The sequence below is a fragment of the Macaca nemestrina genome, chromosome 8 (assembly GCF_043159975.1).
Source record: "Macaca nemestrina isolate mMacNem1 chromosome 8, mMacNem.hap1, whole genome shotgun sequence".
Taxonomy (NCBI): Eukaryota; Metazoa; Chordata; class Mammalia; order Primates; family Cercopithecidae; genus Macaca; species Macaca nemestrina.
This window is the reverse complement of record NC_092132.1, coordinates 129,124,742-129,140,789: the sequence shown is the minus strand read 5'-3', so window position 1 is coordinate 129,140,789 and position 16,048 is coordinate 129,124,742. Positions and strand designations below refer to the sequence as shown.

The 16,048-nt window shown below is 40.5% G+C and overlaps 1 protein-coding gene across 4 annotated transcripts in view; it reads left to right on the top strand.

The window, feature by feature from the left end:
* The window catches only part of LOC105482043 (dedicator of cytokinesis 5), a 232,257-nt gene that overhangs the window by 144,458 nt on the left and 71,751 nt on the right, over positions 1–16,048 (top strand). For all 4 annotated transcript variants that reach the window (XM_071068478.1, XM_071068477.1, XM_071068476.1 and 1 more), the window contains 5 exons: positions 6,002–6,099; positions 6,357–6,446; positions 7,852–7,952; positions 9,996–10,130; positions 14,937–15,048. In XM_071068478.1, coding sequence (XP_070924579.1) covers positions 6,002–6,099; positions 6,357–6,446; positions 7,852–7,952; positions 9,996–10,130; positions 14,937–15,048 — 536 coding nt within the window. The remainder of the gene's footprint in view (positions 1–6,001; positions 6,100–6,356; positions 6,447–7,851; positions 7,953–9,995; positions 10,131–14,936; positions 15,049–16,048) is intronic.

The following is a 16,048-nucleotide window of genomic DNA, read 5'->3' as shown; positions in this document are numbered from 1 at the left end:
GGGACTTGAGCTAGAAATTCTGTCTCCCGTATGCTGTGTAGAGACTGGTGCCTTTGGCCTTGTAGACAGTTAGAGTGAGGTACAGGCAAGAGCTCTGCCTTAAGGGGTGCAAAGATAGACAAAACAGTGTAGTTACAGGGTAAACCCAGGTATCAGATCCCTGATCTTTAGAAGGGCTCAGTATTAGGTTTGTTTTGACAAATCATGGTTGACAAAAAACAATAAGGATTGTATTTCAACTTGGACGAGTGGCTAGACTCAACAGAGTGAAGTTTAGGGCTAATCCGTATGTGCAAATAAAAGCATGCTCACTAAAAATGAAGCCAGAAACATAGAAGATGTGACAGAACCATCAGCAACATACCCTTGTTATGGACAAAGTGAATCTATTAACAATTAACTGCTGGTAGGTTAATGGGTGCAATATTTATGGAGGATAATTTAGAAGGCATATCAAGGATTTTAAATGTCTTCCGACCCTTTGAGCCTGTGATTTGACTCCTGGAAGCAGAACTTAAAGTAGTACAAAGTAAACGATGAGAGATGTGCATGAAGATTTATGTACAAAGATGTTATTTCCCTCTTATTTGTAACAGGGAAGTACTGGAAACCACCCAAATGTCTGATAGTTGGGATCAGTTTAACCACATTTTATAATTAAGTGACGACATATATGCAGCTGCTAAATATGGTATTTCAAAACATAGTGAAGGACACAGTGAACTTTTTAACACTGTACACAGTATGATCCCAGTTTTGTTTGGGTATATGTGAGCAATCTGCAGCCAGATTGCCTGGCTTCAAATCCCAGCTCTGCTACTTATTAGCTGTTTCATCTTGGGCAAGTGACTTGATATCTCTGTGAACTGGTTTCCTTGTCTTTAAAATGGGAGTGATAATAGTATCTATTTCAAAGAATGCAGTAAATTAAAATAAAAACAAAATAGCATTCGATCTATATAGTGAACACTGTAATGTCAGCTATCACGATCATCATTATTTGTACACAGAAAAAGACGAATAGGATCAACTCAAAGTTTGATAATTCTTGTTTTCTTTACTCTTTTTGGTATTTTCCAAATTTTTAACTATGAAATGTCAAAATGTTATTCTTTGAACTAAGTATGGTAGTATACTATATAAAGCATTAATATTATTTTAAAACTGTCAAGGGATATTTAAAAGGGATAACACTTAGAACATCTAGTAGATAATCCTTTCTGGACTACAGATCAAAGAGGAATAAAGAAAACAAGAATAAAAGTTTGTGAAATTACTAGTAATGAAAAGCAAAAGGGATTTCTGTTAGCGATAACCTTGTTGTTACATTGTTTGTTATCTCCATGTCAAAAATGCAGGGTTTCCTGACAAGTTGCAGTTCTCAGTGTAGACCTTTCATTTGCTGGTATACCTACTTCACCCCAGCTTCTGAATGTTCTTAACTAGCCTGTACTGTCTTGATACGGTAGCCCCCAGATACATGTAGCTTGTAAAATTTAAATTAATTACAATTGGAGGGTGGGGCGATTCAGGAGAAGTTGGACAAAAGGTACAAAAGTTCCACTAGACAAGAGGGTAAGTTCAAGAGATCTGTCATATATCCTCGTGGCTATAGTTAATAATATAGTGTATACTTGAAAATTGCTAAGAGAGTAGATTTTAAGTGTTCTCACCACCAAAAAATAAGTAATGTGTATGTTAATTACCTTGATTTACCCTTCTACAATGTGTGTGTGTATCAAAGCATCATGTTGTACACTGTAAATATATACAATTTTTATTTGTTAATTAAATTTTATTAATAAAAACAAAGTATAAATCAGTCCGCTAGTTGCCCTAGTCACATTTCGAGCACTCTGGTCTCCTGCAGCTGCTAACTTTTGTGCTGGGCAGACGGATGTACATTTCATCATCACAGAATGCTCCTTTGGATGACACTGTATGCTTTACTTTGTCATCCTCATTCCTGATGTTTTGATTTAAAAAAAGACAAACTCATCATAACACATACAAAAAAAGTCAGAAGTAATATCTTATTACAAAGAAGGTTTAAAAAGGCAAGCCTCGTCTGAATCAGAGAGGAGTGACCTGCTATCCAAATGGACTGGGAGCAGGGAGAGGGACCAGGGGACAAGAAAGGGAAAGATGGAGACTTGGCAAAGGCATCGTGAGCATCGGGGAAAATGGGGTATTCCAGGGACAAATGATTGTAGATTATTCATGCATCTGCTTTTTTCTGACTTGATGGAAATTATAAAGAATGAATTTGATTTAATAAAACGCTGAAGAGCATTAGTAAGTCATCGGCTAACTCTGAGGGCGTTGACTGAGTAGAGAGGGTAGCTGTGTTCTCGCTGAGAGGGCGCGCAAAGGCATTCCTCCTTCGCCTGAGGAGAGCTATTCAGACTCAAAAGGTTAAAAGCCACTGGAGTTTTAACAGACAGATCTTGGAGATTCTTTTTTGTTTACTTGATTTGTTTTTTCGATACTAAAACAGACCAGTTTGTGTGGGATCATTGGTTTCTGGGCCCAGTGGGAGGTAAGAATAGATTTGTTTTTCCAGGAAAAAGAGAGGAATGTGCAGGTCCCCAGAGGTGTGTGGCCTTGGGCCAGGAGATTCATACTCGTCCGTCATTTCACCCTCCAGCACCAACTTTGCCATGATCATTTCCAGCTCATTGACCAGAAAATTGAGTTTTAAAGTGGCAAAAAAATCTTTCTTAAGCTCTTAAGTGGTGGACTTGGATTTTGAAAACAGCTCTTTGTAGCTCCAAACAGTTTACAGTTTGTCGTTTTGCAGTTGGAGTTTCCAAGATCGGTTTGTTACAAACTCCAGTGACTTTTAACCTTTTGAGTCTGAATAGCTTTGTTGTACTTTCCTTTTTAAAAGTACATGTTCTTAAATTCTCTTCCTAGGGTAGAAGGCAATTACTACCCTAAATTTGGGGATTCTCATGCCCTCACTTCTCTTTATAGTTTTGCCACATCTGTAGCCCTTAAAGTATATCGTTTCATTTTGCATAGTTTTTATTTTATATAAATAAATTAAATTATGAGTCAGTCCCTTAGTTGCCCTAGCCACATTTCAAGTGTTCAGTAATCTCCTGCAGCTGGTGACTTTTGCATACCACCTTATTTTTCAGTGGTGAGAACACTTGAATCTATTCTCTTAGCAATTTTCATGTATGCAGTATTGTACAGCCTACAGTATTAATGTAGTTAATAATTGAACTAATTGAAGTCTTGTGTCCTGTGTGAATTCTTGTGTAACTTTCGCTTTTACTCAGCGTTACTGAAGATTTGAAGTATCCCGGATTCTTACACATTTCTGACGAGAATGTAAAATGGGGACAGTGACTTTGGATAATACTTAATATGGCTGAAGATATTCTTCCTGATGCCCCAGAAATCCCACCTTAGTTTTCTACCCTAGAGAAGCTGCTCTACCTGTATACCAGGAGACATATGAGAATGTTCATAGCAGAATTGCTTATGGTAGAAAAAAACTAGAAACAGCCCAAGTGTTTATCAGCAGCAGAGCGGATAAACAAACTGTGTACACCCGTGCAATTGAATAGACACTGCACAGCAAGAAAAAAAATTAGAGCTACGTGGGTAAACCTGTGTACATCTTAGAAACACAGCGAGCCTGGGGCTCTTTCGGTAACCCTGTGTCACCGCTTTCCTGGTCCTAAGACCTAAGAGTTCACCAGATGCCAAAATATTTTCCTATGTGAGCCGTGATCTGGCGTGCGGGCATCACTAGGAAATAAACCTCTGGGATGATACTTGGGTACTTTGTCGGGGCTGAAGCTGCTGGGTGATTATTCACCCCTGGTGAAGCGACTAAATTGTTTTCCTCCAGCGGCTATGAGTCAAGTGATGGAACGAGCAATACCTTTGACTAGCCTGTGGCAGAAGTCAGAGCTGGAGAATATGGAAGTGGACAGTGCCTAGTGGAAGGCCTAGCGTTGCACCTATGTTAATTACCTGCTGAATGAATGAATACATTAATGACTGGGTTAAGCATATTACCAGCTTCCTTAGAGTTGCTGGTTCCCTTTCCATTCATTCATTTATGCCTTCATCAGACATGTATTGAACACCTAATAGATATCTAGTACTATGGCGAGATAAAAGAATGAACACTATATGGTTCCTGCCTTCAAATGGCTCAAAACTATGGGAAGAGTCAAGGAGACACCAAATACATCTTACCAAATACATAGTATTTCTGGGTATATCAGGCAAAGAGAAAAATACACACAAAGACACACAGATATTTCAGAACCTGCCATGGATGGGCTGTGGTGATTAGATTTCTCTGACTGCTAAAGGGTAAAAGAGAATAGTGGTGGTTGGGGTGTGCTGGAGTGACATAGTTGGGGCCTTATTACATTCTCTGTGTTTCATTGGAAGTTTATTCTGTAGACACAAGGAATCCTTAGGCATTAGGTTTTGGCAGTTTCCCTGGGCCTAAACAATAGGCAAACTGATAAACACCCTCATGAAGCACTTTGACTATTTGTGAAAAATACACGTGTAATGACTTATATATTTCTACAAATTCATTGATTGAAAAATATCAACCGGGTGCCCTGGCTCCCACCTGTAATTCCTTTGGGAGGCACTTTGGGAGGCCGAAGCAGGAGGCTTGCTTGAAGCTCGGGAGTTCAAGACCAACCTGGGCAACATGGTGAAAGCCCTTCTCTACAAAAAATACAAAATTAGCCAGGTGTGGTGGTGCACTTGTAGTCCCAACTACTCTGGAGGCTGAGGTGGGAGGAATACTTGATTCCGGGAGGCGGAGGTTGCAATAAGCCGAGATTGCGAGATTGCACCACCGTGTGAGATTGTACCACTGCACCCCAGCCTGGGTGTCAGAGCGAGACCTTGTCTCTCAAAAAAAAAAAAAAAAAAAAATGTATTGCTACATTTACTAGATAATGCTCTGAATAGAAATAGTAGCTTGATGTACTAAACTAGGTGATAATACAGTCACAGTCCAGATAACTGCAGTTTCTCTGTGACACTTTTATATTTCTTAATAGAGACAGGGTCTCTCCATGTTACTCAGGCTGGTCTTGAACTCCTGAACTCAAGTAATCCTCCCGTCTTAGCTTCCTAAAGTGTTGGGATTACAGGCATTAGCCACTGCGCCCAGCCTCTTTGGCATTTTTAATAGCTCAACATTTATTAAAGCTGTAAGTGGCTTAAAGTTTCAAAATTCTCCATTGTAAGTCAAAAAATGCCTTAATATTTTTATCCCAGACTTATCCTAAGGGCTATGAATCTGTTCCACCTTTTCTTTGAAGTAGCCACCTGTCTGATTTGCTTGTCTATTTCTTCAAAGAGCTCTGGGGAAAACAGTATGATAGAATAGCAAGGAGTTGGTTTTACAAATCAGATAAATATGTAATAAAATTCCATTTCTGCCTCTCCTAAGACATGTAATTTAACTTCACAAAGCCTCGGTTTCCTCATCTAAAAGATGGGAAAAATAAAATCTGTGTGGTCATGATGTTGAAATAAATTAATGCATATATATATACAAACACACACACACATATATATGGAGAGAGAGAGAGATGCACACATACCTGTTTCTTCCTTCCCTCTGAATCCACCCAGACATAGGTAGTGATAAGGGACAAGTTAAGTAAGGCAGCAAATTAGAAGTAGGAAGGTTACATAAGCATGCTTCTTAGCTTTACTTCTTATGACCATGATGTTATTATTTGAGAAATGTTAGTTTCAGTCAGATATTCTTTTAAGTTCTTATGCATTAATAGTTAATTTTTTTCTCTTTGAAGAATGAAAGAGGACCACAAGGTTTTCCCCGACTTGGATGGGAGATAGTAAAAGAATACATAAGGCATCTTGAATTAGCCACTATTAAGAGCAATTACCTGTTCTAGAGAATTCTTTAGCTATGTCCTGAAATGGTCTGGGTTGTTCTGTCTCACCTGTGTCTAATGTTTGTGTCTAATGTTCTTCCTAGTTGACCTGTTAGGTTTGTTAAATTGGCGTTCCAACTCCCAGAACATTAAACACAACCTAAAGAAGTTAATGGAAGTGGATGGAGGAGAGATTGTTAAGGTACGTTTATGTATTCATAGTTAGAAACATACGTACATACATACATATACCTATTATACCTATTATACTTAATTGGTTCAACATTTAAAATTAAACCATTCATTGTAAATATAAAACTTATCTACGTTGTTAAACAAGTGTGCCAGTTTTTAAAAAAATGCTATTTTAAACCTCTTTGATTTAAACCTAGTTGTCCCCAGATTGCTATGGTATCTATGAAAGCATCAAAATAACCTCTCTGTTTTTCTTATCTTCAGTTTTTGCAAGATACACTAGATGCACTTTTTAACATAATGATGGAAATGTCAGACAGTGAAACCTATGACTTCCTTGTGTTTGATGCACTGGTAAGCAGTTAAACATATTACCTGGTGTTTATTGCTGTAACTTTATAGTTTTCAATATTATACTATTATAAGTGATTGTGTGAATATCTTCTCACATAAATATTTGTTTTCATCTCTCTGGTTATTGTGTTAGGCTGAATTCCTAGAATTATAATTAGAAACAATGACTTATATTTCAGGCCTTTATTTGTTTGTTTCCTGTTAGATCTCACTTTTTGATATGCTCTTTCTTATTAGAGAAAATAAGGTGTTTTATTTTTATTAGAAATCAGGAATCATTTTAACTCACATTACCATTGTCTGGAGGATTGTTACGTGTTGTGTGTGTGTGTGTGTGCACTGGTGTGTTTATGCAAGGGAGACTGAATTCACAAGTCAGAGGTGAATCTGAGCCTCATTAGGCAAAATATTCAACCCAGCAGACAATTGAGTTTGTCACACAAAGCACTTAAACCTTCAACCCATTGCAAGAATTGAAATCAGAATAGGGATAAGCGATATCAGAATCTGGGAAGGCCAGAGGTGAGGGTGGAGGGGAAGAAGCTGAAAGGCCCAAAGCAAGCATCATTTTCACCTTGGTGGGGTGAAAGTTCAGGACAGGATTTTTCCTGAATGCCACAGCTGAGGAGGAAGGTCAGTTGCAGCTTTAGGGGATTCACCAGCTTGAAGAAACTAGTCAGTTTAAGAAATAATCAGAGTATTAAAGCTACGGTTTAAGATAAAGAAAACGCCACCTAGTTGAGATCCAACTGGTTGGACTCGGGTTTATGGGAAAGAGAGACAGTGGTTATGGATGCTGTGGGACAAGGAAATAGATTCCTGAGGGACAGAGCAGCTGGCAGTGGGCATAGATGGAAATCCCAAATGCCCTTTGCTTTTGACTCCTCTGTCTTAAGCAGGGCAGTGTGGCTAATTTTAGGTCATGTGCCTGATGGCAGTGCACGGGAATATACAAGGGGTAATTGGGAGATGAAACTCTGGTGAAGTTGTTATTGGGGGCACTCATAGTGTACCCAGGAGAAAAATGTCGTGGAATGTTTCATTAGCTGCATCCTTGGATTAGAGAAAACCCCTTTCCATAGCCTCCTTCCTCCTGCCCCTTAGGTTATCTGGGCACCGACTCTCCTGTCTTTGAGATACCTAGTCAGCTCCCTGAGGCCGGGGATTCTGGCTTGAATTGGTTTCTTCACAGCATTTAGCACAGTGCCTGACATGTAATAGTCTCTCTATTTACGTTAAATAAATACAATCCTCAAGACTTGACATCAGCTCTGGAATGGTAGAGGGGGAATGCTGCAGAAAAGATCCCGAGAGAAAAGAAGGCACCGAGATGTTAAAATCCAGCTTGTTGACAGAATACTTGGGATTGTGCAGTGCTGCTATTTCTGTTTTTCACTTTTGGCAGGTATTTATTATTTCACTGATAGGAGACATCAAGTTCCAGCATTTTAATCCTGTACTTGAAACCTACATTTACAAGCACTTCAGTGCCACTTTGGCATACGTGTAAGTATGATCTGAGGGAACTGCGTGTTGTTGGATCTTTGGATTTGTACTTTTAGGGCTGGATTGTTGAGAAACGAGAGGGACCTGTGTTCAGTAAATGTGCCTAGTAAGGCAGAACTCTATTCTAAGCTTCTTGGTGGAAAAAGGGAACCATCTAAATATTCTAACTGTGGAAAGGGGGCTAAGATCAGGGCCTTCCTTCTGGATAAGGTGAAATCTCCTTAAGAATCCAGAATAGGCCAGGCATTGTTGCTCATACCTGCAATCCTAGCACTTTGTGTGGCTAAGGCAGGAGGATTACTTGAGGCCAGGAATTCAAGACCAGCCTAGGCAACATAACGAGAACCTGTCTTTACAAAAAATTAAAAAGTTACCCGGGTGTGGTGGCGCACACCTGTTGTCCTAGCTACTTGAGAGGCTTAGGCAAGATAATTGCTTAAGCCCATGGAGGTCAAGGCTGCGGTGAGCTGTGATCATGCCACTGCATCCCAGCCTGAGCGACAGAGCAAGATCCTGTATCTAAAAATGAAAATTAAAAAAAAAAAGAGCAAAATTAATGACAAATGACCCAACTCAGGATCTTAGAGGTTGGATGTCAGTGGGATTGGCGTGGGGAATCAAGGAGATCAAACCATGAATTAAACAAGACCAAGTTTGATAGAAGAAAAGGTCGTGCCCTCAACCCTGTACCACAAATGCTTTGTAAAATGTATTACTTACAGGATATGAGAAGTTTTCTTTTTCCCATCTTTTGCATAATAGGCAGTGGTCTCTACCTTTTCTGTAGTGCAGCCTGCCTTCTATCATTGGTTTATGGGCCCCTGACTAAGGAAAGCAACTAAAGTCCACTCCGTATTCCTCCCCAGAGCACTCACCATGGCATTGTATGTACCTGGCACACCCACCCCGTTGCCTTCCAGTTATTGTGCAGAATGTGATAAATAGTGATAGGAATGTCGCTGGATTTGTCGATGATCTTCTTATGACAGTGGCTTAGGCCACATCATGTAGATTGCTGCCCAGTGACCTGTCAGCGAGTACACCAGTGATGGTGGCCGTTCCACCCAGGAGCCTCACATCCAGGTGGGCGGTAGCTACAGATGAGGAAATCCCATCACTGGGATCAAACCGAGCCAAATACAGCACTCCAGGTGGTAGTAATCTGGGTTTACTTGCAAGATTCGATCAATGCTATATGTTTCCTGTTTTAAAAATAATAATTCGGCCAGGTGCTTGAACCTGGGAGGCAGAGATCATGCCACTGCATTCCAGCCTGGGTGACAGAGAGACTCCGTCTAAATAATAATAATAATAATTGTTATAGTTATATATGTGATATAGATAACTATAGCTATAATAATAGTTATTATTATAGGAAAGCTCAAAGATTCCCAGAAGGAAGGTTTGAGATGAAAATATCAGTGCCCTCCAAAGTCTAAGGGATAGCACAAAATGAAGACCATTCCTAGCCCAAAAACTCTAGAAAGACGCAAAGAGCAACCTAAAACCCCAGAACAGTTTTATCTATTGAATACTTAGAACCATGAATGTTCCAGAGAGTCTGACTGAGCTCCTCTTTCTTCACTCCATGAAGTTTCTATCTGACTCCGTATTGATGGATCCCAAGGGATTGAGGCAGAATAAAAGGAATTAGGCTTCTTTTAAGTCAACTCCTGTAGGCAGGCATAATCCCTCCTTTATGGGAGCATCTGAAGATGTCAGAATTGCATACCAGAGATTAAAATATCCTAGCAATTTGGGTCACTTCGACCATTTCATTTCATAACCCTCCTGTTTAATCCCACAAAGGGAAAGAAACCTTTTCTAGTATTTCTCAGCAGAAGGGTAGTTCCAAACCTAGATGGCAGATGAGGAAACTTAATTGGAAAAGAGTTAATTTTGCTGTTCAGGGCATATTCTAGAAGATATAATTAGTTATGACTTCTACTTCCAGTATGCCACGTTCCCCTCTTAGATAGCTTACCCAAGCCTCAGAGTATCCTGTTGCTCATCGGCTTAATTTTTCTTTGTCATTCTTCTAAGGAAACTCTCCAAGGTACTGAACTTCTACGTGGCTAATGCGGATGACTCCAGCAAGACTGAATTGCTTTTTGCTGCATTGAAAGCCTTGAAGTACTTGTTTAGATTCATCATCCAATCTCGAGTGCTCTACTTGAGGTAACGTTAACTGCAGTGAAGATGTTTAGATTATGAGCCGTCACTCTGTGTAGTTTTTCCCTGACTCTGCACAGTGGTGTTCAGCTCTGTGAGCAGTTAGCTCTTAGAATTGCCTTATTTCAGAGCTGCAGGGCTGAAGATGGAGGTGGGCTGTGTCTCTGTTGGAGAAGACTCATGAGAAGTTCAGCAAAATTCTGGGGCAGTAATGACCTCAGGACTTGGGGAAGCAGGTTCCTATGGCAAGATTGTACCTAATACAGCAGATGACTTCATGACAATATTGAGTGTGCAAATCTAGGATCATGATCTGCTGTCACTAGCAGAAGAAGCAGTCATCTCGGGGGAGATGTTTCCTGAGATGAGTGTTTCCTTGTTGACACTGTGCTTAGCTACCTGGGCAGCTAAGCACTAAAGATAAGATTATTCCCTGTTTGGATTTCTAGCGTAACAGTTCCATCAAAAATAGAAGAAACCACAAAAGAGCACGTACCTTTGCAGGGAACACTCACAACCCCAGTGACTTTCCTACCCTTCAGAAATAGCTGTATTTCCCAACTGTTAAAATGTGTTTCTAAGGAAGAAATAAAAGGTTTGTAGATTTAAGCATATGTATTTTTAAAAGAAACTTTGTTTATTGAAAAAAATTAAAAAAGGCAAACAACGGGCAAAAAGGTTACATTTAGTACAGATGAAAGGTTAATAGCTTTCTCAGTTAAAGCTTTTATAAATCAATAAAAGAATGATAAATAGCCAAAATAGAAAACAAAAATGGTAATTTACAAAAGAAAAATTTAAATGGTCAATACATTAAAAAAAATTTCATACTATCAAAAGAATTTTGATACACACACATGCACACACACACATGCACACATACCATCTTTTACCTATACATTTGAAAAAGATTAAAAATCTTTGTCCTTTGATGATATTGGGCAAAAATTGGCCCTGTATTTCAATTTTGATGCTAATGGAGATATAAATTCTTCAGGATAAAAATAGACAGTATGAATAAAAACAAAAAAGAAAAATTTTAAGGAAAGGAAAAAGTGTCACATTTGTCCAGTAATACCTCATCTAGAAATGTTATCTAATGGAAAAAAAAATCTATCAGGTATGACAAAAATGAACGTGCAAGTATGTACATTCAGTCATTTCAAATGTAGGGTATGTTAATGAGGAAAGAGGACCATGATAGATTCTCTTTTTTTTTTTTTTTTTTTTTTTTGAGACGGGGTCTTGCTCTGTCATCCAAGCTGGAGTGCAGTGGTGTGATCTCGGCTCACTGCAACCTCCACCTCCACTTCACAGGTTCAAGCGATTCTCCTGCTGCAGCCTCCCGAGTAGCTGGGACTACAGGCGCATACCACCATGCCCAGCTAATTTTTTCGAGATGGGGTTTCACATGTTAGCCAGGATGGTCTCCATCTCCTGACCTCGTGATCCCCCCACCTCGGCCTCCCAAAGTGCTGGGATTACAGACGTGAGCCACTGCTCCTGGCCCGATAGATTCTTAAATGATAAAACAAACGTGTAAAGCATGAGTACATTATGATCTTCCTTTTAAAATAATACGGATTTGAAATATGTATAGTGAAGAAGACTGGATAGATAACATGCTAAAGTGGTTTTTTTGTTGTTGTTGTTTCTTTAGAGTTTTTTTAGGGTTTTTTGTTTTTGTTTTTGAAACAGGGTTTGGCTCTGTCGCCCAGGCGAGAGTGCAGTGGCACGATCTCAGGTCACTGCACTCTGCTTCCCAGGCTCAAGCAATCCTTCCACCTCAGTCCCCCAAATAGCTGGGACCAAAGGTGTGCACCACCATGCCCAGCTAATTTTTATATTTTATGTACAGACAGGGTCTGTCTATGTCACCCAGTCTGGTGTCAAACTCCTGGGCTCAAGGGACCTGCCCATCTCCGCCTCCCAAAGTGCTGGAATTACAGGCGTAAGCCACCATGCCCAGTCTGAAATGTCAATAGTACAAAAACTTCGGGTGACAGGCTTGTAATTTTTTTTTCATTCTTTATATTTTTATTCTTTTAGCATTTTAGTTATATTATTATATTTTTATTTGCTATTTTTTATATTCTTTTTGATTTTTAAATGAATATATACTTTTCTAATTGCTTTTAAAAAATGTTTAATGACTTTAAAACCCATCTGGCTGAATGACCATTCCTCCTTCCCAGGTGGAAGTGAGCAGTATTTTCCCCCCACATAATTTATGCACAGTGTCTGTATTTGCTTTCTTTTCAGAAGGTCTTCTTTTGGCAGGGCGTGGTGGCTGATGCCTGTAATCCTAGCACTTTGGGAGGCTGAGGTGGGTGGATCACAAGGTCAGGAGTTCGAGACAGCCTGGCCAATATGGTGAAACCCCATCTCTACTAAAAATACAAAAATTAGCCAGGCGTGGTGGTGGGCACCTGTAGTCCCAGCTACTTGGGAGGCTGAGACAGGAGAATCATTTGAACCCGAGAGGCAGAGGTTGTAGTGAGCCGAGATTGCACCATTGCACTCCAGCCTGGGTGACACAGCAAGACTCCATCTCAAAAAAAAAAAAAGAAGGTCTTCTTTTAAAGTTGGTTCATTATATTTTCCAGTTACGGTACATTTCCATATATTGAGAATGGTTGGGGCATGCAGCGTTCTACCAAGGGAACATCCTCTTACCCAAAAGTTTGTTTGTATAGTAAACCCTGATGTCCAAAAATTAGTATCACCTTTAAACTACAGAAAGAAAACCTGAGTGTGAAATTCAAATGTATTTTCTTATGGATGGTTCACTAGTTCATTTCCTCCTCATTTGTCAAAGCACATCAGAGTCCTCATTCTAGACACCAGATAGGACAGTAAAGGATGGTGAGTGTGGAAAATGAAAGGTTAGGGCGACAGAGGACCCGTGAAATTGACTAGGAGAGTTGCTTCATTGCACCTCGTCTGTGATGGCCTGTGTGTGGTTACTTTTCCCTTATATGTTATTAAAGAAGAACCTGAGCTGGGGAAGAGACTGGCAATGTGCGTCCTCTGGTTGCTTAGATTTAATGATCACTTCAGTGCACTGGCCATGTCTGGAGGCTGCAGTGGAATGTCACCTGGTCCCTGGTCCCCCTGTTGCCTTTATCAGAGCTTAAATCTCTCTTATGAGCTCATTACCTGGCTGGAGTTCACCTCAATCAGCAAAACACCAAGAAGAAATTGTAAATTGCCCCAAAAAGGATGTTGAGAAGCTTGATCTTAATCCCTCAGCTCCCTATTATTAGTACTTAAAAAAAAAAAAAAAATTAAGTCACCTACATAGAGTGCCAAGTGTTCTGCATTGGTGCAGGGCTTTTGCGGCATATGTGACCAGGCTCCCACTGTGATGGTGTGTGTGGGTTCCATGGAGTTCAGGGAGGCAAGGAGTAAAGAAATCAACCTGTAAATGAGGGCGATGTTGGAGTGGTGGAGCCAACAGGGAAGGCTGCCTGAGCTGAACTGAGTGGAGGAGGAGGTGGTATCATGTGAGCTGAGACGGAAAGATGAAGAAGCGGCCTCCAGAGATGTCAGGAAAGGGTTAGTGGAAGCAGGACCTGCCCCAGGCAGGAACCTATGGGCCACCAAGCGTGGATGCGTGAGGAGTAACGAGAATCCAGTGTCAGGAGAGAGAGCGGGAGTGGCCAGCAAATAATAAATGATGTGGGGCCTTGTAGGCCATAGTGAGGAGCTTGGATTTTATTCCAGGTGTAGTGGGAAGCCACTGGGGGACAACTAGAGAAGTAATACAATCGGGCTTGTATTTTAAATGATCATCTCATCTCCCACATGGACAATGGATTATTGAAGGCTAAAGGTAGAAGCCAGTGACCACTTTCAGAGGCCATTGTGGTTCAAGTGTGAGATACTCCAGCCCCATCTCAGAGGCAGAGGGAGAGAATGGACTGATTCGAGCTCGTAGGATTTCCTGTTGGGTTTGATGGGGCAATGAGAGAAAGGGAAGAAGCATAGATAACATCTAGGTTTGGGGTGGATCTAGGTTCGAGGCGGTGCTGTTTGCTGACATTTGGAATACTTAGAGTTGAGCAGGGAAATCAAGTGAGTTCTGTTGTAGGTGTGTTAATTTTTAGATACTTTGGGGACTAAATTGCAAATAAAGTTCTTTTCTAGTTCTGTAAAATGGATGAATTGAGAATTACCATTAACCGTCTGATTAACTATCGCAGTGAAGTTCATATTCTTTGGGTACTATGGGTATAGGTGAATGGAGGAGACGAATTTAAACATACGTGTGTGTGTCTGAGTGTGTGCATGAAATTCTGAATTCAAACCATCCTATTCTTGACCAGTTAATGGTGAAATTGCCACCTATTATATGTGCATATGCACTTTCATTTGGGACTTTTGTGTTTCTTGGAAAGTGCCCAAATATCTCTTGATTTCTACTTAAGAGAAAGAACCCACTTTCGAGTCGATAGACAGATCTTTTGAAGACAAGTATAGTACTTCAAAGAAGGCAAGCACGTATCAGTGAAGACTAAGGGGTCTTGTCCTGGAAGGCCCTTGTGGTAGAGCAGGCCAGCATCAGCATGGGCAGTTCAGTGGCTAGACTGGAACAAATGGTTTTGTAGGCTGGGCTGGGGATCAGAGCCTTTCTGGGTTGAGCAGCTTCTCTAACCCATTGCCCGAAACTTCAGATGACTGGGGCTTGATTAGGTGAGTCAGAATGATTAGGGGGATACAGTGAAGGAGAAGTCGGGGAGGCAACAAATCTATTTTAAAATTTCTTTTAACAATGGAAAGTCCAACTGCTTTTCTCTTTTTCCTGTTAAGATTTTATGGCCAGAGCAAAGATGGAGATGAGTTTAATGATTCAATCCGCCAGTTATTTCTTGCTTTCAATATGCTGATGGACAGGCCTTTGGAGGAAGCCGTCAAGATCAAGGTCAGCCTGGCGTCATCATGGGTAACTCTTCTTAGGCTGTGGTGATGATGTTTTGGGACCACTTCGAATTGGCCATATCATGGGGGAGAAACAGAATGAATCATGGTTCCTGGATAGCTTATGAATTTTAGTATGATTTACAGAAAATAAAGGGAAATAAACAGCCCATTTTAACTTCTACAGATGCTCATATTTTCAAATGTCAGTTTGCCAAGGATATGCTACCCAATTAGACATCCCTTGAAAGGCCATTGTGAACCCTGTTTGACCCCATGATTTCAGCAAACTGATCCCAATGCTACTATAGGTGACAATTTTTTTTATTTTTTGTCCCTCATTTTACCTGGAAGTATAAAGTCACCGTCTTTGTTATCATAATTTAAAAAATATATGAAATACATAATCCCTGAAGACTCAAATGTGAACTTTACTATTAATATTTATTCTTTGCTCTTTATGGCCATGTTGTGAGAGAGACTTCAAGAATTTAACCACCTCCTGGCCAGGCGCGGTTGCTCACGCCTGTAATCCCAGCACTTTGGGTGGCCGAGGCGGGCGGATCACAAGGTCAGGAGATCGAGATCATCCTGGCTAACACGGCTCTACTAAAAATACAAAAAAATTAGCTGGGCGTGGTGGCGGGTGTCTGTATTCCCAGCTACTCGGGAGGTTGAGGCAGGAGAATGGCGTGAACCCGGGAGGCAGAGCTTGCAGTGAGCCGAGATGGCACCACTGTACTCCAGCCTGGGGGACAGAGTGAGACTCCGTCTCAAAAACAAAAAAAGAATTTAACCACCTCCTTAGGCAGAGAAATGAACTCCAAGTGGACAGAGCCTGCTGGCAGTAGAAACCAGAAAGCTGTATCTTCCTTGCATCTTCAGAAAAAGCATTTTAGGAGATCGTGTAGAGCAATGCCAGCTTCCTTTTTATTGTAAGGGCATCTGTATCCAGTTCCCTATTTAAGTTCCAAGCACAGCCTTTTCTTCCTGGGATGAAGCAG